Source organism: Eschrichtius robustus, chromosome 20 (assembly GCF_028021215.1).
Source record: "Eschrichtius robustus isolate mEscRob2 chromosome 20, mEscRob2.pri, whole genome shotgun sequence".
Lineage (NCBI taxonomy): Eukaryota > Metazoa > Chordata > Mammalia > Artiodactyla > Eschrichtiidae > Eschrichtius > Eschrichtius robustus.
Window position 1 is genome coordinate 15,409,184 of NC_090843.1, and position 25,591 is coordinate 15,434,774.

At 35.3% G+C, this 25,591-nt stretch overlaps 1 protein-coding gene across 8 annotated transcripts in view; it reads right to left on the reverse strand.

The window, feature by feature from the left end:
- TANC2 (tetratricopeptide repeat, ankyrin repeat and coiled-coil containing 2) overlaps positions 1–25,591 on the reverse strand; it is a 364,796-nt gene that overhangs the window by 107,010 nt on the left and 232,195 nt on the right. For 7 of the 8 annotated variants that reach the window (XM_068530956.1, XM_068530955.1, XM_068530954.1 and 4 more), the window contains one exon: positions 14,221–14,346. In XM_068530956.1, coding sequence (XP_068387057.1) covers positions 14,221–14,346 — 126 coding nt within the window. Of the gene's footprint in view, positions 1–14,220; positions 14,347–19,886; positions 20,017–25,591 lie in introns of those variants that run through there. The other variant, XM_068530959.1, reaches the window with a different exon arrangement.

The following is a 25,591-nucleotide window of genomic DNA, read 5'->3' on the forward strand; positions in this document are numbered from 1 at the left end:
TTTATTTAAAACAAACATAATGAAAAGGATATTGAGAACATACTGGCTCTCTTGGAGCCCTCATCCCTTTGAGTTTCTGACTTATGTCCCTTCTCCCTTTCACCCCCAACCCCTGCAACATTTTGAAAGGGCCATGCTTGCTATCTTCACTTCCACAGCAGTAACTCATCCTAGCCTGGCTTCCTCCCATGTTACTCTGTTGAAATTGTTTTAGGTAATGACACTAAAGACTTTCTAACTTTTAAGTCCAATGAATTATTTTCAGTCTTTATACTTAACCATGCTTTAGTATTTAACACTTCTAATAAATCCCCACTTTTTGAAATACATTCCCTTCTTGGGCTTTACATAATAACACTTTCTTCTAGTTCTTTTTTTGGTCCTCTCTTCCTGATATATCTTTAATGATTCCTCCTCTTCTGCCCATCCCTAAAATATTGCCAATCTTAGGTTCTATATTTTATTATTTTTTTCTTCTTCGTGATCTCCCTGGGTAATCTCAAAGGAACAGACTAATGGCTTTTATAACCATCTAAGTGGTGATGGTTTACATTTCTGTTCCAGATCCCATTCCTAAACTCCTGTATAGCTTTTCCAGCAATTTACAGGAGTTATCTATGTGGATTTCCAATAGATATCTCAAACTTAAAATGTTTAGAACTAAAGTTATTTTCTCACTCACCTTAACCTATTCTTTATTTTCCATTCATTATCTCAGTTAATGAAATATCATCATCTGCCTGGTCTCCCAAGATAGAAACTTGGGACTCACCAGGATTTCTTCTTTCTTGACCTTTACATCTAATTTGTCACAGGTCCTATCAATTATTCTTGAGGAATATCTCCCAGATATAATTCCTGTTTTCTTTTCCCATTCCACTGTTACTTATAATGATATAACCTTGGAGGTGTTGCCAGATTACTCTAAGCCTCAGTTCTGTTATCTGTAAAATGAGGATAACAAGAACATCTATCTCATAAGGCTAAACAAGAAAATGTACATTAAGTTCTTAGTTCAGAACCTAGTTAATCCTCAATGAATGACAGTCATATAGTTCAGATTCTCAACATCTCTTGCTTTTTACCATGTACTTAAACAAGCTTTTAATGAATAACTTTGCATTCCACACATCCCTCCTGTATACAGTCATCAATGATATGTATATGATATAATCATGTCAGCCCCTACACTTCTACCCTCATATCTCATCAACTTACCCTACCACAATCACCCAACCTAGTAAGTCCTTATTAACTAGGACAGTTCTTGTCACAGAGTATGTACATTTAATAACGTTTAATAAATGAATCAGTGAATGAAAACAGTGAATATGAATTTTCCATTCTTAACTGCAGGGAAATGTTTATAGACTTGGCTTTGGTAGGACAGCAGGGCTACAGGAAGACAGTTATAGGATGCAAACCAAGGTCTTTGAAAATCACTTGAACCATACTATGATAATAAAAAGAAATGAATCATTTGTTTGACACCTTTCAGGGATAAATTCCTATTTAAAGGCTACTGTCATAAACAAGAGGGCCATTAAGTAACAAGACATTCAGGGAAGAAAAACTGTTATTTTCGAAGCTCTGTACACATCACAGGCAAGGCCTGGAGGCTGGCCAAGACACAATCATATTCCTACAGGAAGCTGGGGGAAGGGAGAAAATGTGCCTTAGAGCTAGTGTCCAGAGAGGACAGGATATATTTTTTTAAAGGCTAGTTCCTTTCTTTTAGAAAAGTTACTGAGAAGGCTGAAGTCACACACATCCACTTAGTAACTAAAGTCTTGCTAATGTGACGTGGGATTTATTCTGTGCAAATAATAACCGTATTTTTCTTCATTATTATAGGTAAATATGTATTTTAGCTTACAGAAAACCCAATTCTAACTCTCAAGCCAGTCATTTTCTAAGGAGAGATGGGTTGATGCTCTGGTTCATTTCATCTATAATTTTCTTTTTAAAAATCTGACATGAATTTCCACTTCTGGCGAAGGAGAAACAAGGACTAGATTTGCCCTCCCACCTAAAACACCTCCAAAACAAACATATAAAGCTCTAGACAAGGTATATGAAATGATGGTTTTCAAGACACTAGACACAGGCAATGAAAAATAGTAATCCCTGAGAGATGAAAAACAAATGAGGTTAAACCCTATGCCCACTCACAACATTGAGAAAATTTTCAAAGCACTATGTAGGGAGGGAGAGCCCAGTCAGATTCTGGCAGACTCCCTTAGTTGAGTAGACCAAGCTGAGAATCCAGGGAGACCAAGGCAGCCACTGTTCAAAGAACAGAGTACTAGAAAGGAGAGAGCTGTACAGAAATAATTCTGGAGACCTGTGGAGAGTAACCCTTGAGTAATCAGCAGGGTAGTGATTAGCACAAGTATGAGGATTGGAGACAAGAGTATCTGCAGCTTACATAGGGCCAGGAATAGTGCCTGTTCCTACCAGCCAGAATGGAAAACCTCACAATGCACAGGACATTGGATAAATCCAGGAAGACCCTGACACAGTAGTATAGAATAATGAGACCTGTAAATATTGTTCTGGTCCTACTCAACAAATTCTAAAGGCAAGACCCAAAATTGATCATACTGTTTCCAAATAACTAAGTCACATTCCAGAAAAAAGCTGAAGAATATTTATAGGAATACAAAAATATCCAACACCCAATAAGGTAAAATTCACAATGTCTGGCATCCAAATGAAGATTATCAGGCATGCAAAAAGAAGCAGGAAAATATGAGCCATAATTAGGAGAAAAACCAATCAACTGAAACTGACCCAGAACTGACACAGATGTTAGAATTAGCAGAGAAAAGTATTAAAACCATGACTATATTCTATCTGTTCAAAAGGGACATGGAAGATACAAAAGACCCAAATTGCACTTCTACAGAAAAAAACATCAGAAATGAAAAATACATGACATGGGATTTGTGACAAATTTGACATTACAAAAGAAAAGATGAGTAACCTTGAAGACACAGTAATAAAAACTATGCAAAATTAAAGACACAGAGAAAAAAGAGATAAAAATTTAAAAATTATTAAAAAAAATAAAAAGAGCATCTGCGAACTGTGGGACAACTCCAAGTGGTTAAATATAGGTGTAACTGGAGTCCTTGAAGGTGGAGGACAAAAAAAATATTTAAATAAATAAGGGCTATGAAATTTCCAAATATGTCAAAAGCTATAAACTTACTGATCCAGGAAACTCAATGAGCCCCAAGTGCAAGAAACATGAAGAAAATGACACCAAGGCACATCACAGTCAAATTGCTCAAAACCAGTGATAAAGAGAAAAAAAAAAAGCAGCCACGGGATAAAAAGACACATTAAGTACAGAGGAACAAAGATAAGGATGACAGCAGATTTCTTGTCAAAAACAATGCAAATGAGAAGGTAGTAGACCTAAAGCTTTAAATTATGAGAAGAAAAAACATGTCAATCTGGAATTCTATACCCACCGAAAATATCTTTCAAAAATAACGATGAGGGGCTTCCCTGGTGGCACAGTGGTTGAGAATCTGCCCGCCCATGCAGGGGACATGGGTTCGAACCCTGGTCTGGGAAGATCCCACATGCTGCGGAGCAACTAGGCCCGTGAGCCACAATTACTGAGCCTGCGCGTCTGGAGCCTGTGCTCTGCAATAAGAGAGGCCGTGATAATGAAAGGCCCGTGCACCGTGATGAAGAGTGGCCCCCACTTGCCACAACTAGAGAAAGCCCTCTCACAGAAACGAAGACCCAACACAGCCATAAGTAAATAAATAAATAAATAAATAAAACTATTGAAAAAAAGATGAAATAAAGATTTTCAGACATACAAAAGCTGAAAAAAATTATTAGTTACCAGCAGACCCACAATATAAGAAATGTTAAAAGAAGTCCTTCAGGCAGAAGAAAAATGACACCCGATAGAAAAATATGACGAAAGAAATGAAGAGCACCAGAACTGGGAACTATGTGGATTAATATATAAAATTTTTTTCACAACTCTTTAAAAGATAACTGACTTTTATATGGTGGGGTTTATAACATTTAGATAAATAAACTGTCTCACAACAATAACATAAAGGCTCAGAGGAGAGAAACAGAAATATACTCCAGTGCAGAAAAGAGTTAACATAACAGGCCTAAGACTACTAACCCTCAGAAAGCCTGCTTACAAGATTGGCCCTTACTGAAGTTTGGGAACGTAGATTTCAAGAGGATTCACACCACTCCAAGAACTAAGAAGTATGGCTCACTGTGCCTAATTGGTTTGTACAAACAATATTGTTTATGCTGAATACTTGCTTTTCTTCTGGAAGTCTGGAATTTTGGTATTTTTTTTTAGCCAAGGAGGTCTATGTGACCAGACCCCCATAAAAATCTTGGGCACTGAATCTCTAATGAGCTCTCCTGGTAAACGTTTCACACAGGTCACAACTTATTGCTGGAGGAATTAAGTGCATGTTGTGTGACTTCACTGAGAGAGAATACTTGGAAGCTTGTGTCCGCTTTCCTCTGGACTTTCACCCGTGTACCTTTCCCTTTGTTGATTTTGTTTTGTATCATTCTACTGTAATAAAGCATAGCTATGGGAATGACTATATGCTGAGTACTGTGAGTCCTCCTAGTGAATCAGTGAACCTGAGGGACACCCCAGACACAAGTATTATAAAGGCCTTGAAAAATTTACCAAGATAGACCATATTTTGGCTCATGAAAAATTCTGGATAAATTTAAATGAATTCATGCTGTTCAAAGTGTGTTCTTTGACCATAACAGAACTAAGTTAGGAATCAACAGTAGAAATATATCTGGAAATTCCCCAGAAATATCCATGAGATAAAGAAGAAATCAAAAAGCAAATTCGTATTTTGAACTGGATGAAAGTGAAAATACAAAATCTGTGAAATACAGCTAAAGCAGTACTTAACAGGGAAATTTATAGCATTAAAATGCCTATATTAGAATAGAAGAAAGGTCTATGTCAATGACCTCACCGCTTACCTTAGCAAATTAGCAAATAAAGAAAAAAATCCCAAAGCAAGCAGAAGAAAGGAAATAATAAAAATCAGAGTGGAAATAAAACAGTAAACAGAAAAACAATAGAAAAATTAATGAAAATAAAAGATTTAATAAGCTCAATAAAATTGATAAATCTCTAAGCAGACTAATAAGGAAAGAAAGAGAAGACATATCAATAAGGATAGAATCAAGAATGAGGGGTAACATGACTACAGATTAAAAGGGTAAGGGATACTATGAACAATTTTACACCAATAAATTCAACAGGTTATATAAAACGGACAAATTTCTTGAAAGACACAAACTAATGAAGCCCACTAAAAAACCCCACACATGACCTGAATAGCCTATATCTACTAAAGTAATTGAATTGATAGTTAAAACCCTCCCATAATTAAAACTGCAGACCCTGATGGCTTCATGAGCAAATTCTACCAATCATTTAAGGAAGAAATAATATCTATTTTACACAAACTCTTTATAAAACTAAAGAGGAGAGAATACTTTCTCATTACTGTGGTATTAAAACCAGACAAAGACATTGCAAGAAAACTACAACCCAATATATCTCATGAACACAGATGTAAAAAAATATACAAAATTATAGTAAATTGAAGCCAATATAAAAAAATACATCATGATCAAGTGGATTTTATACTAGGAATTCAAAGTTGGCTTAACATTTGAAAAATCAATGGAACTCATCATATTAACAAAGCAAAAAAGAAAACCATATGATTATTTCCACAGATATAGAAAAACCACTTGACAAAATCCAACATAAACTCCTGATTAAAAAAAAAAATCAAACAACTCTTACAAACTGACAATAGTAGGGGAACAACCTCAACCTGATAAAGTGCATCTACTGAAAACCTATCACTAACGTATCTCATGGTGAAAGACTGAATGCTTTCTCTCAAAGATCAGAATAAGGTTAAGGATTTCTGCTCTCTTCGCTTCTATTCAACAATGTACTAGTTCTAGTCAGAGTCACAAGATAAGAAAAAGAAAAAGGAAGAAGTAAAACTATATTTGCAGACTATATGATTATCTTAATGTAGAAAATCCTATGGAATCTATAAAAAAGTCATTAGAAATAATAAATGAGTTTAGCAAGGTTTCAGGATACAGGAGCAATATACAAAAATCAACAGTACTTCTATGTAATTGTTCACTAGCAATGAACAATTAGAAATTGAAACAAAAAGCAATACTATTTATAATAGCATAAGAAATATGAAATACTGAAGGATAAATATGACAAAATATTTTCAACCTCTGTACATCTACAAAACATTGCTGAGAGAAGTTAAGGAAGACCTAAATGAATGGAGAGATATATTATGTTCATGGATTGGAAGATTCAACATTGATAAGAAGTCAATTTTCCTCAAATTGATCTACAGATCCAATGCAATCCCCATCAAAATTCCCGCAGGCTTTATGGGTAGAAATTTACAAGGTTTCATATGGAAATACAAAGAACCTAGAATAGCCAAAACAATTCTGAAAATGAACAACAACATTGGAGGGTTAACAATACCTGATTTTAAGCTTTATTATAAAGCTACAGTAATCAAGAAGGTGTGGTATTAGCATCAAGGTAAGATGAATAGATGAATGGAACAGAAGCAGTCCAGAAACAGATCCATAAATATATGGATGACTGATTTTTGACAGTGCAAAGGTGCAAAAGGAATTCCGTAGAGGAAGAACAGTCTTTGCAACAGATGATGTTAGAACAGCTGTATATCTACATGCCAAAAACAAAAACCCAAAAAACTTTGATACATATCATGCACCACACCACATACAAAAATTAACTCAAAATCAACCACAGACCTAAACGTAAAACCTAAAACTGTAAAACGTCTAGAAGAAAATACAGGAGAAAATATTTGTAACTTTGGGTTTGTCAAAGAAATCTTAGATACAACACCAGAAGAATGATCCATCAAAGCAAAAATTCATGAACTGGACTTCTAAAAACTTCTGTTCTTTAAAAGATACTGTTAAGAGAATGAAAAGACAAGCCAAAAACTGGGAAAACATATTTGCAAAGTACCCATCTGATAAAGGACTTGTATCCAAATTATATAACAAACTCTCGAAACTCATTAATAAAAAAAGAAACCATCCAATAAAAGGGGACAAAATATTTGAATAGACACTTCACTAAAAAAGATATTTGATGGCAAATAATCATATGAGATGATTAACAATAAGCACAATGTTGTACAGCAGATCCCTAGAACTTTTTCATCTTGCATGACTCAAACTTTATATGCCCAATCAACAGCAACTCCCCATTTTCCACTCCCTGCAGGTCCTAGCAACCACCATCCGGCAATTAGTGTTTATATGCAACTGCTTCCCATCCCTAACACCCCAGTGTACTGAACTATGTACAATAAGCCATCATATTGCTATTATTATATTACTTAAAGCTTTTTATATTATATTGTCTATGACATAGGATAGCATGGTGGTTAAGAGCACAGGCTCCAGGGTCTTCCACATATGAAATGAATCCTCTCACTGCCAATTACTAGACCTGTAACTCTAAGCAAGTTATTTCATCTCTCTAAGTCCCAGTTTCCTTACTACCACCACTTGCATCAAAGAGTTGTGAGGATTAAATAACATGTTTAAAGCTCTTAGCACTGGGTCTATAAAGAATAAGAACTCCAATAAATGTAAGCTATCATTTTTATCTGTTTAAAAGTGCCCCATTCTCAGCATTTGTCTTAGTGTTTTAAGAAGTCTATTGTATTCTATCAATGTGGGGATAAAAAAGGGAAAAGGCTTGACTCGAAAATAATACTTTGAGTCCTTGAAAAACTTGTATATTAAATTTCAGCTTTCTGACATTGGTCTCATAGAAAAACATTTGTTGAGAAAAACCTGGAGTCATTGCTGAGTGGAATTTTCAGGAAGGGAACAATGATCCTTCAAAAACAGTGGAAGAAATAGGGAAAATCCAGCTCTCCCAAATGATGCTACTTTTTACATGTTTCCTCACATTTAATACCTCAAAATGTGGGGAAAGTATAGAAATGGTAAAGCTTTTAAAATGTGAAACATCTGATAAAAGAATTATATAACTATGTCAACATAGTTTTGTGCTATTAGATTGTTGGTCTTGAAGATGAGTTTTTTTATTGGAGAATCAGAACTGGCTAATTACTTGAAATTTAAGATTAAACTTTAAAAATAATTAATTAATTAATTAATTGGCTGCGTTGGGTCTTTGTTGCTGCTCGCAGGCTTTCTCTAGCTGTGGTGAGCGGGGGCTACTCTTTGTTGCAGTGTGCAGGCTTCTCATTGTGGTGGCTTCTCTTGTTGCGGAGCACGGGCTCTATGTGCGCGGGCTTCAGTAGTTGTGGCACACGGGCTCAGCAGTTGTGGCTCGCAGGCTCTAGAGCACAGGCTCAGTAGTTGTGGTGCATGGGCTTAGTTGCTCCGCGGCATGTGGGATCTTCCTGGACCAGGGATCGAACCCGTATCCCCTGCATTTGCAGGCGGATTCTTAACCACTGCACCATCAGGGAAACCCAGATTAAACATTTTTAAAGTGAACACTCAGTGATGAAATAGCTATGGCCCTACAAAGGAAATTCTCCCGTGCTATATTTTATTAGTATCTGGGGAAGTTATTACATAAAAAATCTTTTATTACATACTGCAAGATTGGAACGCTTAGATCATTTTACTGAATCAAAAAAGTTTTACAAAGTGTTACCTAAATAAATTTACTGGCATTATGGTTAGTTTAATAAGATTTAGTCACTTTTGGAGAAAATAATGATAGAAAGATTAACTGGGAAGCTATTCTTTAAATCTAATTTAGATCAAAACATAAAAATGGCTTAACGGTTATTTTTCTTTATTGCACTTAAGGCATTTAAAAATATTTTCAGTGATTTATTCCTGCAGAACTAGATATCATGATTAGAATTTCTTTCATGTTACTCCACAGCCTTTCTCTAAGTAGTGTGTTATTTAATGCAAGAGGTCAATACGTGCCCTGTTAGAAGATTAAATGGTTTATAGACTCTTCTCTTTCCCAAAGGCTAATTTTCCCTTTCAGGTCTCGTGGGGGAACTTTGTTGTATATTAGCCACTGTTTGGGCTTTCAAATTTTAAGACAGAATTTACCAACTAAAGCTGGTTTATATAAAAACCAGATCTGTGTACTGATCTGGAGCTACTTTAACAAGTAGTGATCTGCTTTAAAAAACTACAGCTAGACTACTCCAAAAAGTATAAATCAGTTTCTAGCAGACAAAGACATCCAGTTTGAGTACTGCATTTTCAAATTTCAGGGTACTTTGCAAAAGAGCTGGTTGGGGGTGAGAGGATCATCTCATACAACTAAAGCTTACAATCTACCCTAATATTTATATATAGGCAGTTATGTGCATGCAACTTTATTTCTGGATTTTCCATTTACCTAAAAAGAAAGAAATTTAATCTTGTAAAAATAAAACAATGAGATAGAAAAGACTGATGGAAATATTCCCTTGTAAATGTGAGAGCTAGCCAGGCAATGATCAAGATGACTAAGCAACCTCAGGGATGTGTGACTCAGTAGGCTAATGCAAGATTATTAGCTTCATGACATACATCTTAGCCATCTTCAGAAAGGATTCATTGTTTTGGAAAAGTAGGGGACTCACAAATGGCATGAAACACTGATTTTATTTGATAAAAATTCAATTTTTTTCTTTGACAAAGCCAAGTTAACTGTGTCAGGGTCAATTTCACATCAGTTCTGCCAATGAGTCAGACCATCATTTGCACATACGCCCCCAACCTAGTATCTATTAAAGCAGCTATTAACTAAATCCAATGCCTGTGAATGGCCATCTATGTAATGGGATTTAGTAAAAGTCCTAAGGAAACCAACACGTAATGAGAAATGAAGTTTTAATTAGGAATGTATAATCTCTTTAAGCAGAATAGTGTGATTATGATTTCATATCAGGCAGGTTCCAGAGTCTTATCAATAATAATCTGTTGTTAATTTACCCCAAGTAGCTACTATTCAAAGTCATTATGCTATGATTTGCTTTGTGTATTTTAACTTCCCCTGGTTCCATTTATATGTTCTTTCTTCAGATTTATTATATTTATCCATAAAAACCAACATCCTCTTCTTCCCTTTTACTGGACAGTAAACAGTTTCTGTCTTTATCTGGGTAAAAAGAGATTCCATTAAGGTGGTCAGAGAGAGTGAGAGGTTTCAGGTACAGCATGACTCCACATTTACACAAGGTGATTAAATTAAAAATGGACCCTGAAAATAATTTTAAAAACTTGAGTTAAAAACTTTAAGATTTCAAATTAATATCTGTCAAGGACATTAGGCTTTGGGACTTAAAAGGCACATGTAGTAGGTTAGCTAGTTGTATACTCTGCATTAGGACACAATCTACTGTAACTATTTTGTCATTAGAGCTCAAGCTCTTGGATGGTTGACAGCTAGCAATTTACTGACTTGCTGCACTAAGATCCTGGACAGTGCACTTATGTGACCTCCTCCCCGCTGTTGGGCTGGGTATCTGGAAACATCAATTTCGGGGAGAACAGTTGTTCAAAACAGCTGTCTTGAGAAGTAAAAAAAAAAAAAAAAAAAAAAGACTTTTTACTAATGAAGCAAATGTTAATGTTAATACTCAACTTGAAGATCCAAACTGTAGCTCATGGGTTACCTCAGCAACTTCTGCTTCAGCAGTCAAAAGACTATTATTATGATCAAACAATTGCAGTTATTATTAAGATAACTGTTAAATGAACTATGCCTGTACTATTAAACCATGTTCATGAATAACTTCTAACCAACTCTCAAACTACACTTTTCCACATTTCTGTAAACAGGCTGTGTGATCCTTAAAGGCATAAAACTTATCTTCAGTTACAATGGTATCCTCTAAACCAGTCTTTCTTACTGTGATCTTGGGACCCCTGGGGCTTCTCAAGACACTTTCGCGGGTCCACAAAGGCAAAACTATTTTCATAATATTAAGAGATTATTTGTCTTTTTCTACTCTCATTCTCTCACAAGGGTAGGGTGGAATTTTCCAGAGCTTACATTAACACATAATGGGTCTACTATTAAAAAAAAAAAAAAGAACAGGTATTTTAACAATTTATCAGTTCTAATTTAATATGGTAAATATCAATCAATACAACTCATATAACACAAGCTTTTTAGGGTCCTCAATAATTTTTTAAGGTGGAAAGAGTTCCTGGGACCAAAAGTTTGAGAACCACTGCTCTGAACAAAATAGTGCAGGACTGCCTGTATGAAGCACCCAATAAATGCTAGTCATCTCTTCATATATTAAAGTGATTTTACTTCAGATAATCTCTGTATTTGAAATCAGTCAGTTAATTTAGTACCCACTGGATATACTACAGTGTACATGACCATAAACTACCTTCTTCTGAAGATCCAGGGTCATTTAAAACCGGAATTGTGATTTAAAAACTATTTCATAGGACTTGTTTGAGTTATACTTTAAAATACAGAAAGATATACCTCTAATGTAGAAAGAGATACCTTAATGTACACTAAAAAAGGTTTTCAATCACTTTATTACTTTTTTGGGGTAAAGTTGTTTTACTTCAATCATAACCAGAGTTAGCGGAAGATATAAAACTGAAATACGACTGCAATTTGTATGTTCCTTAAAATAAAAGTAGAAAACATGATGTGGCATGATTTTTTAAAATTATACCAGGAAAACAATATGATTCTGTTTCCATAGTAAAGTGTACTGTTTTGGATATAATAACCACAAATTATAAAGGCTTGCCAAACAGGTCTACAGAAACACAAGGAAAATCTGTCCAAGTTTGCTTTCCTTTCTTGTTAATGTTCAAGCTACAGAGTTCATTTGTAAATAGTAATCAAGATAACATGTTTTTGAGGGAAGGTTATTGTCTAGGGCCTCAAAGTTCTAAATTAAAGTATGCTAATTTTAGAAGATAAAATACCGCTTAGTAAACACCCTGTCTCTTATGGATTAATACACTCAACTGGATGGCATGTTCCAACCCTTTGGACTGCTAAAAGAAAACTTCTTGAAAGAAAAGACAACTTTAAGGAACTGAAACACTAATACCATAGCACACTCATCAATGGACAGACTCCATCTTCAAGTATTAATGTAAGCAATAAGTTGAAACCCTATCTGCAAGGGATATGAAATTAGTTTTGTTAGGAATGCATTATTCAGGTGGAGAGCATCCTAAAGATTTAGGTATGCTTTGGAAAAATCTTTGGATGCACTTCGGTTTTACTGAATGTTTAGGCTGAAGCTCAGTGAAATGGAAAAGATTTTCGTTGTGTTCTATACACAGCTGATATCTATGTGTAAACATCAAGCTCACCAGAATGTATCTGTCGAAGACCTTACTAAATCTTTAGATACTGGAAGTAGACATGTGTCATCAAGTATCAATAAAACCCAACACGAAGAGTTCTCAAAAATGCACAGCTGAGGGCTTCCCTGGTGGCGCAGTGGTTGAGAATCTGCCTGCCAATGCAGGGGACACGGGTTCGAGCCCTGGTCTGGGAAGATCCCACATGCCGCGGAGTGACTGGGCCCATGAGCCACAACTGCTGAGCCTGCGCGTCTGGAGCCTGTGCTCCGCAACAGGAGAGGCCGTGATAGTGAGAGGCCCGCGCACGGCGATGAAGAGTGGCCCCTGCTTGCCGCAAATAGAGAAAGCCCTCGTATAGAAACGAAGACCCAACACAGCCAAAACAAAAAAACAAACAAAAAAAAATACACAGCTGAAATCTGTCATTAATTTTGTTTTTATACTAATAAAATCCATTATTCAATGACTAGCAAAGCAGAAAATAAAATCAACAATGTCAGTATGTTTTTCAGTAATGCAATGCAAGGTGATGCCAATGTGGCGGATTTTCAATCAAATCTGAAGGTCTATATAGATCAACAGTTGTATCCAATCTTCTTTATTATGGTTATGCCTTCTGGTCATGGCACAAATAATTTAGTTGGTCTTTGAATAAATTTATTCAGGCTTTGAACATAATCAGTATAGCAGCACTAAAGTAGTACTTGACATAATTCCACTTTCTGGGATAAGCAACTAAGATGTGGCTAACTGAAGAAACGGCAAGCAGGATGGATAGGATTGGGAACTAAAACCATGACTGAGGCCATCAACTCACCACTGTTGATGGGAGGTATGGTAATTGTAGCAATACAACTAATTATTTTATGCTCCTAGTTGCCGAGCCATCAGTGAAAAATGGTCAGCATAACGACTTCCAGAATGGACAGCAGGCATGTTTGAGTCCATTCCTGTGTGAGTTATGCATGTGGCACTACACAGATTAGAGTAGGGCACAGGACAAGGGGTGAGGAGGAGAGCAAAGCAAAGATGCAAATAATCTATAAGATAAAATAAATAATGCACCTGATGTAGTACAACTATGGATTACTAGATACTAGAGAAAGCAGACCATCTGTTAAGACTATCACAGACAGTTTGGTTCACTTGAACAAACAAGAGGCACAAGCAGAGATACCAATAATAGGCCTCTCAACTAGACTGTGGTTATACCAAAATGAAAAGTCTTCAAAAACATCAGGTTCCTGACTGCAGAAGCATGTAGCATGCACAAAGGGTGTAAAGAAACAGGTGTCTGAATGGGAAAAGGATAAGTTGTTTAGATGTTGCCAGGACAGGACTAGAAGCACTAAAATTCTAAGAAAATAAAAGTACTGTATGTCACTAGAAATGGCCACTAGAATGTAAATGAAATGCATTCTCTAGTGAAACAAATTAGCAGCATCAAGTTCACCTGCAACAGGGCTAGGGCTGAAATTGGTCAACAATTACTTCTAAAATCCAGGACCTTAAAAAGGTTATTTCCCCCATCAACCCCAGCCCTTTCCACTTGTTTTCTTTCAGAATTTCAAGGAATCAATGCTTCCAACTGTTGGTAATTACACTGCCTTTCTATGACGAGTACAACATATTTGTGTTCATCTTTCTCTCTAGATTCAGCAGAAATGAACTGGTTACATGCTCACTTAAGGGAGGCTTAAATAGGTGTGGAAGTTGGAAACAAAGGAACTTTTTGCCTACTGCCCATTTCCATTTTCCCCTGGGCATCCCCATGCAAAGCCCTCTTGTGGTTCTAACCTCTTAAATCCTGTTGTGTGCGAGCACCGGCCATGCTCTGTCTTGGCATTCGAAGAGAAGTTCTCAAGGGTGTATGTCTCTGCTCATCCAGGTAAGCGAGGTCCTCCAAGTGGGTGGAGCTTGTGGCTGATAAGACAGAAGAGTTTAGTCAGAATACCTAAGTTTAGAAAACTGTCAGTTAGTCTGTATCTCCAGACTTCAGAATCAGAGCAGATACATTTACTGAGAATTTGCTCAACTCAAAGTCCTCATCAGTGTCTCGAACATGTGCCAGGAAAACATGTCCAGAGTTGTCTGTGGCTCCTTCACTACTATCAAATGCCTGAGCTTATAGACAATACTAGCAACAAGTTGGCAAACACATTAGTACCTGACAACAAAGATTATTAGTTTTTGCTTCTTTTGGGTCACAAATCCCATTTATATAAACAACATCAGTGGAGAAATCTGTTCCAAATTATATTAAGCTATAAAAGAACCATGAAGCTCTATTTTCAACATTTCCCATTCACGGTAAAGAGTGAAATATGAAAACATTCTGAAAACAATTTTCACATGTGTGTATATATATGTATATAATGGAAAGGCGGGCACCTGGGGCAATGGACGTAGAATTGCCAAATAGCATTTAGGGAACTGCCAATGTCCATGAATTCCAAAGAACATGTTGTTGCTCTCTGAAGATGAAAGTCAAGTAACAGTGGCTTCCCACTGCATCTATAAATCCCTTAACCCCTAACCTAGCCACGAAAGAGAAAGAGAAAATGGCAGAAGATGGGGGTAAAATGGCACTGCTACATACTGAGAGCTATTGAGTCCACTTACAATGAATCAAAAAGTGAAGAAATCAAGAATCAGGAAGTGCTGAAGACAAAAAGCTTTTAACAAAAAAGAAAAAAAACCCCAAACTTCCGTCAGAAAATGTTTATTTAGAGCTCATACGTGATTAATTAAACCATTAATTCAAACTGTTGCCAACTATGTAAGATACTGTGCTGGGGGTTAGTTCAGTAATTCCATGACAATTATTTACTGAGAGACTCCTGTGTGCCAGGCTCTGTTCTTGGTGCCCTCGCTGGCTTCATTGCTAGTCTACCTCTGTGACAATTTGGAGTGGGTGAAGGGAGGCAAAATGAGATCCCTCTTGGCTGCGGAGCTCCAATGAAGCATTGCCCACATCCTCAGTCAAGGTAAGACACAACAATAACATAAAGAGGGCTATGACAACCGGCACAAAGACAGTTACAAAGTGCTCCATGAGCTGAAAAAGAGAGAAAAGATGGAGAAAATTGAAGACAGGGAGAGGAAGAGAGAAAAGAATAAGAACAAGTGCAAGGGACGTATATTCCCCTCACCCTTCAATTACTGCAATTGTCTTATTTACCTGGATCTACTGGAAACTCACACAAAAGGAATTTATCCAAATTATACATATAGTTTCTATAAGGAAATAAAAGTCTTTGAAAGCTAGTCCAGGGAACTTAAACCAAGAAAGGGAAGCCAAATGACACATGACACACCAGAGAGAGGAAGAGAATAAATATCAGAAGAATAAAAGATAATCTCCATTTCTGCATTCTGAAATTAAAACTATCCAGAATAGATAACTTTCTAATCTCTTATTTAAAAACACTGGGGACAATTACACCATCCCCACTGGTTCTAATTTGGTTCTGTGAATTAGTTCTTTCTTATGTTTCATACAATCCCTCCTGTTTTAACCGAAGTCTATTTTCTTTTGCTAGGTTCTTTATCCATATGGGTGTAGCTACCAAAAAAATAAAGGCGGGGGGTGGGCAGCCCCCAGAAGTCCTGTCCCCACAGAGCCCTCCTTGGAGCGCAGAAATATTAGCATCAGCTGAGCATGGCCCCTTCGCAGAGATGTTTGTTTCAGCTTTGTGGGGCCTCTCCTCCAAGCTTCTATGGTTTAATCATCCCAACCTCTTCTCGTTTACAGGCTCAGAAGTGGTAGCTGCTTCCTGAAGTTGCTAAGTCCATGAAATCTCAGTGTTCTCTTTTACCTTTTCAGTTCTTTAAAACCTAGTTAACAATTCTTTATATATAACATCTTTTGTTAAAATATCTGTGTGGTTTCTGTCTCCTGGCTAGCCCCTGGCTGAGATAGCATAGAAAATAACTGAACAGCAATTCTTTTACTATGTGATGTTGATAATAAAGCAATAACACAGAACGCAGATGTAAAAGGAGTTTTAAAGGCCATCTAGACTAGAGGTCAGCAAACTATGGCCTGTGGATGAAATCTGGCCTGTCGCATAAAGTTTTACTGGAACACAGCCTTGCTTCTTTGTTTAAATAGCTGTTTACCATAGAGTTGAATAGTTTCGACACAGACCATATGGCCTGCAAAGCCTAAAATACTAGCTGACCCCAATCTAGTCAGATCCCCTCCTTTTACAGTTTAGGAGACAGTGAAGTCATTTATCTACAGTGACTCACTTATTCACTGGAGAGCCAGGCCTGGAAACCAGCTATCTTAACTCTCAATCCAGTGAGCACTATCTGCATTGTACCCTCCTCTCCTTTTAAACCTAAACAAATCTAATTCTTTCTTAAAAGGCTTATTTTTCATTCCTTCTTCATCTTTGTCACTTTCCCTCAATTCTCTGTTTTTTATGGCTTCAAAGAGCAGTGATCAAACTTGGGCAATAAAGGCCTTGCCAATGCATAGTAAGGTGCCCTGCATGTCACAGACTAATAAATCTCACTTCAAAATTTTCTGCAGTAAGAAACAAAAGAACAAACAAAAGTCCAAATTTGTTATTTTTTAATAAGAAAAATACTTATAAGGTACTTTTTAAGCTGATAAACTGAAGAGTAATATGAAAAGACCAATGACAATGAGAATTTTTTATTTTCTTTTATTCACATTAAAACAAAATTCAAATAAAAACTAACAGCTGGATGAGTGATAGAAATTTCTGGTTATCATTATGGCAATATTAATGGTACATTATATGATTTTAAAGCAAGGTTCTAGCAAGGTACTTTTACTAAAATGGTTCTATATGCTAACACACTAAGATGGTTTGATATGTTTTAATAAAAAGAGAATATATATTTCATTAACAGTAGGCAGAATGATATAGAAATACACAACATGAAGTGGAGCAAAAAGCTTTGTTAAAAAAAGAAGCCTAAAGTCTTTTCTTTTTATACGTTATATCCGTCTATGAATCTTTTAAAGATTAAACTATGGGAGATCTATACTTGGAGTACAGATTTAAATTAAATAACAGTTACATAATCCATTTTAATTTCTTTGTATTAAAAAAATCTTCTGGCAGAGCCTTCGTTTCACATGTTCAACTTCTTATATTCAATGAAGAGCTACTGACAGCTTTCATAAAATGTAAATGTCTACTGTGAACTTAACAAGTTTTACTAAACTAAGCTTTACCATAGTAATTCCTAGAAAAATGAACATCAGTTGTTCTATTGCTTTTTTTCACAAAACCAAGAAATGTAGTAAAATATATTTTGGAATCAGCACATTTCTCAATTCAGACAAATGACATTAGAAGAAAAAGAAAAAATATTGCAATAACCGAACTGAAAAACAGTTCATTCCTTTACAAGTCCAAATACTCACAGGCAAATTGAACTAAGGAAAAGCAGAGATATTCAATATCAAGCACTATAGCTCTGAACCAGCCAATGGGGAACTACTGCTTTATTCTGGACTGCAATTGAGTTATGGTTAGCGTTACCTAAGTCTCTTAAAACATTCATTATTTTTCTTACTTTGGCAATAATATCTTTTTCTCTGATCTCGGAATCTATCACTATTTTATCAAATAATCCAAAATAATTTCTTTACTGCCTCTTTTCCTTATTAAATTGTTTTCCTTAGTCTTATTTTCAGTTTCTTTCTGCTTCATCATTTTCAAAATTCTTGTCCCTTCAAATACAGTATTTAAAGACTTAGCAGACAAATATTGGAAAGATCAGCCAGGAGACCTGAAATTCTATGCGCTGTGGCCTTTGTTTCACTAATTGTACGTAGTTGTACTCTCCGGCGTAGTCCCATGAATCTTTTCCATTTGCAAGCCAATTTCTGAGAAAAAGTCTTTGTCATACTTTGTCAAACATCTCACTCATCGTCAAAATTTGCTCAGGCTACACTTTTTCTGCTTCCCTGATAGATCCCCCAGTCAGAATTAATTGCTTCTCCCTTTCAGCAACCGCATACATATATGGCTAATTAGAACTTGTGTTATTCAGCTAATTGTTTACATTGTCTGTCTTCCCTTACTAGATTATGGTAGGTTCTTGAGGGCAACTAAGGCAATGTCTGATTCATCTTTGATAACTACATTCCTTCAGAGTAAATCAGAGTGCCCTGCACGTAATGCTCAATACAGAACTAAATTCCAGGCTAGTCCCACTTAGATTTAGAAATCTGTCTGGCTCTATCCTTACCTTCCTCAGTGCTCTGCTTAATGTTTAACAGACATTGCTATGGTAATATGCTTGGCTCCAATGATGTTCATAAAATCTTTCTTCAGGTACTGACTAATCCTTTACGTTTTTCTATAACACATATCACTTTCTATTGTATTGAATACTATATAAATTACTTATTTATTCTCTTTATTTTACTTTCCCTGGTGAGAATGTAAGTTCCACGAGGGTGAGAATCTTTGTTTTGTTTATTGATGATTCTTAAGTGCTTAGAAGAGTGCCTGGCATATATAGCATATGCTCAATAAGTGCTATTTAATGACTAAATAATTGTATTTAACATACACGTTGTGTTTTGCCTATATTTAAACAATCAATGAATAACAAATTAGGTTTTGTCTCACTGGGTTATCTGAAAGCTAAGGATGAAGGAGGTGGATATAACAACAACGCCTTGTACATCATCATCCCATACAAACACCGGTGGCAGATCTATAGGGACACATATATTCCCGCCTTGTAGTGCTACTCTTACTGTGAAATTGTCCTGGCAATTTTTTTGAGATAATTCTGTCAAATTAAATTAATACTATAATATTTAATGAACACTTTCTAGATACAAATATAAGAATTAATCAGGTAAGTTGAAGTGAACTGATGAAATAGGAAAAACAAATCAACAATAAAAAGTTTTATGTAAAAAGAAAATGCTTTTAAAAAAGTAAGCCCATAAAATCTATGTCATTAAAAATCCTTGTTTTCAGAGAAGGAAGAGGGAAGTGGAAAAAGGGAGCATATATTTTTCTGAGATTTCATCAGATTGGAACAGCTGACTCATTTACAGAACATTTAACTGACATACTTTTTGAATTTAATACACAAGTGGGCAGGAAGAAATCCAGCAGATGACATTTGGTACAAAACATTCCAGAGGCAACTCTGTATTATAGAGTTTGGAATCAGTTTAAATTGTTTCTTCTTATATCAGTTGCCACTAATGCAAACAGATTTTAGTAGCACAACTGCCATTCTGGCTGACCTGAGCAGGGAGCCTGGAATGATACTTCATGTTTGCTACAGCCTGGGCAAGAAGCCACTCTGCTGTTCTTACACCCCTGATTCATAAAGCCAACATTCTGACTGCAGAAAAGCCCATTTCTGATTTCATTTTTTTTGGTAAAATCTTTATTACAGTTTCCGATTGGATTCATTTAAATCCCCCAGGATTCCCATTTTGCATTTACCTGATTCTTAAGATCCTTCTCTTAGGAAATTGTGCAGCTCCAAACATTAAGAAGCAGATGGTGAAAGTTTATATTTTAACTGACTTCTGTTGTTTGCATGTTTCCCTGATAGACTCTTCATTTTCACACAAAGCACTGAGGACAGCTGTTGTAAGCGAACATTTCCTGCTTCCCATATCCCTCCAATTCATTGCCAATCTCATTTTAAGACATCAAGGATGACCACAGACAGCCTACTCTGATAATTTCTGCTATGCAACCACAAGTCCACAAAGGTTCTCTGCTTCCTTCCAACACAATAGGCTTAAAAATATGCAATAGTGATTTACATTTTGAAAACAATAAAAGACAGTTTTTATTTTTTCATATTTTACAATTTTAATTTAAAGGTGCATAAACTTCTAAATTTATATTCAGAAAACCGAGCTGCTCCAGGAAAAACCCAGCCTTTAATGCTAGACTGCCAAAACTCACCTTTAATCACTTCATCATTCAAGATAAAAGTTTTTATGTTTTCAGTAAATAGTACTATTTTCATTTGTGGTATATGGAGCTTTTAATTGGTACATTAACTTTAGACTTCACTTGTTTAAGAATCTTTATGTTGCTAAAGGTATATAGCTAAATCTAATTGACCAATATATTTATTCAATCAGACCTATTTTAGTAATCAATAAAAAGTACATGATTGTTTAAAAAATTTCATTACATATGTTACTTCAATACATTGTAGTGAGTTAAAATCTCAGAAAATATTTAAAAAAATAAATCACCATAAACATTTTATATGTGCTGACTCCATTCCCTGAAAGTAAAAGTGTTTTAAAAGCCACACATGCTTTCCAATTCTCTTTAAAATCAAGAAGTATGGAACAACATAGACAGTTTTACTCTTCAGAGTTCAATCCAGCATCAGACTCATATAATTCCTTGACAATTTCCTGGTCGTGACAAACGTGGTCCTGTAAAGATGCCACAAAGCTCAAGCTAAAGAGGATGCTTTTCTTCCCCAGGTGGGGAGAAGTCTATAACACAGCAAGGACCAATTAAACAAGTAATGCCCTAGGTTTTTAAAAATGTGATGAAAATGGTATTTTCATATCATCATTCAACATTAATTGGTCTCTAAAATAAATAATTATATCACTCATACTGAGATAAAGTTTAAAAAAGAAGGAAATTTAAAAGCTGAGTTTGAACAAAGCCTTTTATTATTGGCATTCATCACCCCCTAACCTCATTCATATGCTTAGAACAATTTAATAAGTAAAATATACTGACTTTTTTCCCTATTTCAAACTCATCTCATATTTGAAATCCTCAATCATTCCTGTTCACCAAGGAGATTGGAGTATTTGATCTTCCCCCAGCTTGGGGAACCACTTCTACGTACATTAGAAAGTAAAGGAAAACATATATATCTAGAGCTAAAATGAGAAGAGAGGACCCTCCTGAGCTAATACAATTTACTTTAAAAACTGATTTACATATCTAATCACTTAAGCTACTAGAGACTGTGGTCTTATCAAATATTTACACACATTATACAGTTAGCAGGTGAAAGTAATTTTGTCTTTCTACATTCTGGAAACACTTTCAACCTATAATCTATGAAATTTTGAAAATAATTGAGTCATTTGGTTTACTTTCCTGCCTCTGTGTGAGGATCTGAAACCATGGTTTCCAGATACAGAACACGGTTACAGATACAGATACATGGTTTCCCATACAAACTACTCCTTGACCTATGACTTGCCCTGTAGGCAATAGCAGGTCTGTTTGTATTACATTCAACATTGACAAGAAATAATTCTCTGATGACGTATTTTGTTCAACATAGTCAGTAAGTGCTCCTCCAACAGTACAAAATCCTATTCTCCAGGACAGATCTATTGAAGAAGCATGATCAGTACTGCTTAAGAATCTGAAAAATCTCTGCTAGCCAGAAAGGCCAGTGTTATGAGATGACCACTGTGATAGATGAAAAACTAATCAATGATTAAGGTTTATCGGAATAACAATTTAGACTAATATTATCCCTCTTATTTATGTTTTAACATGAGGGAGGGTAGAAGGAAAAGAAGAAGGAAGAAAGCATTTAAGTATGTAAGGAAGTACTTTTCAGTACTTGAGTTAAACTCCAATAACAAAGAAAAATCAGTGTTTTATAATACTTGATATAAACAGTTTACTTTCTGTTAAAATGATAAAAAAAAATGGCACCAAAAGCATGGTCCACAGAAGAGAAATCTGATAAATTGATGTCATCAAATTTTTTGTGTTTCAGATGAATGGATAAAGAAGATGTGGTATATATATATATATACAATGGAATATAACTTAGCCATAAAAAGGAAGGAAATAGTGCCATTTGCAGCAACATGGAAGGACCTAGAGATTATCATACTAAGTGAAGTAAGTCAGAGAGACAAATATCAGATGATACCACTTGTATGTGGAATCTAAAAAACGATACAAATGAACTCATTTACAAAACAGAAACAGACTTACAGACATAGAAAACAAACTTATGGTTACCAACGGGGAAAGGGGGGGGGAGGGAAAAATTTGGAATTTGGGATAAACAGATACACGCTACTATATATAAAATAGATAACCAACAAGGACCTACTGTATAGCACAGGGTACTGTATTCAATACCTTGTAATAACCTATAATGGAAAATAATCTGAAAGAGAATACATACAAATATATACGTATAACTGAAACACCTTGCTGTACACCTGAAACATTGTAAATCAAGTATACTTCAATAAAGGAATAAAAATTAAAAAAAATTTTGTGTTTCAAAATACATCAATAAGAAAACAAAAAGATAAACAACAGACTGGGAGAAAATATTTTACAAACACATCTCTAATAAGGATTTGTATACAGAATATACAACAAATTCTTACAACTCAATAATAGGAAGACAGACAGCCCATAAAAAATAGGTATTTCACCAAAGAAGATATATGATTAGCTAATAAACACACAAAATAAGCTCAACATCATTAGTCACTAGGAAAATGCAAATTAAAACCACAAGACAGCATTTCATATCTGCTAGAATAACCATAATAAGAGGTAAGACAATAACAAATGGCAGACGGGAGGTGGAGAAACAGAAGTCTCCAGACACTGTGGGTGGTGCAGTCACTTTGGAAAACAGTTTCGCAGTTTCTTAAAAAGTTAAACATAAATTTACCCTATGATCCAGCAATTCCAATCCTAGGTATCTATTCAAGAGAAATGAAAATATATATCCATTCAAAGACTGGCACAAGAATGTTCATAGCAGCAGTATTCACAATAGCTAAAAAATGGAAAAAACCTCAATGTCCATCAACTTGGTGAATGGACAGATAAAATGAGGTATAGACGTACAATGGAATACTATTTGCAAGAAAAAGGAACAAACTTCTGAGACACCTTAAGTAAAGCATCCAGTTCTTGAAGTTATTTGGATATTTTTAATCAACATTAAAAATAGGTATTTCTTCAAAGATCTAGTGATGTCACCTAGGACTGCTATTTCTAAACCAAAGACAAAGGGAAACCCTTTTAGAAAAACAAGAGCTTAAATATATACTTTATATGTATTTTAAGTTGAGGTATAATTTATATACATAGTGTACATAAATCTTAAGTATTTAGCTCAATAAATTTTTATCTATGTATACACCCATGCAACCACCATTCAGATCAAGATATAGAAGGCTCCCTTAATTGATATTCCCACCAAAGGTAACCACTACTTTAGTTCTTCACCACAGAAGTGCCATAGTTTTTTCTGTTTTTCTGAACTTTATATAAATATACATACTTCATATAGTATGCACTCTCCATGATGTTGTCTATAGCAGTAGTACGTTCTTTTTCATTGTTGTACACAATTCATCAAGACTGTTGATGGACATGTGGATTAATTTCAGCTTTTGGGTATTATAACTAAAACTGATATGAACATTCTTATATTTGTCTTTTGGTGAATATAAGGACTTACTTTTGATGGCTAGTCTATGCAGGAGTGGAATCGCTAGGTTTTAGGTAACATGAACATATAGCTTTATACACCTTTAACAGATCTTGTCAAGCAGCTTTACAAAGTGGTAATGCCAATTTATTAATATACCCCCAGCAGCAATGTATGACAATTCCAATTGCATCACATCCTCACTAACACTTGGCATTGCCATTCCTTTTAATTTTTTTAGGTATGGGTATAATGGTATTTCATTGTCAAGAGCCGTGAAGGATCTGATATTTTATCCTACTTGTAAGCTAACAAGCCTGGATGCTTGAGGAAGAAGACATGAGACATCTAGGTCATAGATGAAAGACAGTTTATTACTCAGAGGAGTAACAGTAGCCAGAGTATCAACACTGTGTCAGTTATGAGCCCCAATTCCCACAGGGTAATACAAAGAGGGCTCTGTGAAACTTGCACGTGCAGATGGTTGTACTGCAAGAGAGACCCTCTGTGCCTATAGATTAGTTTGCATTTTCTAGGATTTTATATAAATGTAATCATATAGTATGTACTTCAAAAAAATCTGGCTTCTTTCACTCAGCATTAACTATTTTGAGATTCATACGTGTTGTTGCAGTATCAGTTCATTCTTTTTACTGCTGGGTAGTATTCACTGTAAAGATATGCTTAATTAGTTTATCCATTCACCTGTTGATGGGCATTTGGGATACTGACAATTCGTGGCCATTACAAATAAAGCTGCTATGATTTGTGTAAATCTGGGTAAGAACATATGCTTTCATTTCTCTTGTATAAATCTTACTGATTTTTGACCTCACATGTCTCTTACATATATTATAATCACATGTAGCTATATAATATATATTATATTATGTATATATTATATGTATAATATATATTTTTTAAAGGATCATAATATTAACGTTATACTAAGAAGAGAGGGGAGAGTGGCTTTTCCTTCTGTGTTTTTTGTTTGAATTTGAATTTTTATTTTATATATATTATGTAATATATATGCATCTTTAATTTCTAGAATATGTCAGCAGGAACCACTGGGCAAGGAGATTATAGCTCATTTTTTGTTTTGTTTTCTTCTTTATATCTCTCTGTATTAAAAAATCTAATAAATGTTATTTTTTAAGGTAAAAAAGAAGATCTCTCAAGCCACTCTCTCAACTCTATTGATATAACCTGGCAATTCAATTCACTATAATTTTGCACAATACCAGAAGCTTTTAACTATTTTCTCTAACTCCAGGCTTTTGACCTTCAGTCTATCTTATAAGGGATGGATACGTACCGTCATTCTTTTGAACTGCAAATGTGATAATATGGCTCCTGTTTAAACTCACTATCAACAAAGTAAACCCAACATAACATCAGAGTGCATAAGGTCCTTGGCATCCCTTTCAACATCATTTTCTACCATTTCTTCCATATACCCCAGGTCCTAGTCATGCAGAAATACCAATTATATGCCAAGTTCTTTAAGTTCTTGGTGCCTCCTTCCTCTTTCTTCTCTTAGTCCTTCTAGTGAATTCTTATTTGTCCTTCTCTGTGATGTTTTCTGTTCTTCTCTACCCTACTCTCCCCTTTGCACTTAGATGCTTCCTTCTCTGTGTTCCTATGGTACTTTATAAATTACTGTATTATAGCATTTGTCACACTGTAGCCGAGTAGGTTACCAAAACAACAATGGATGTCAATT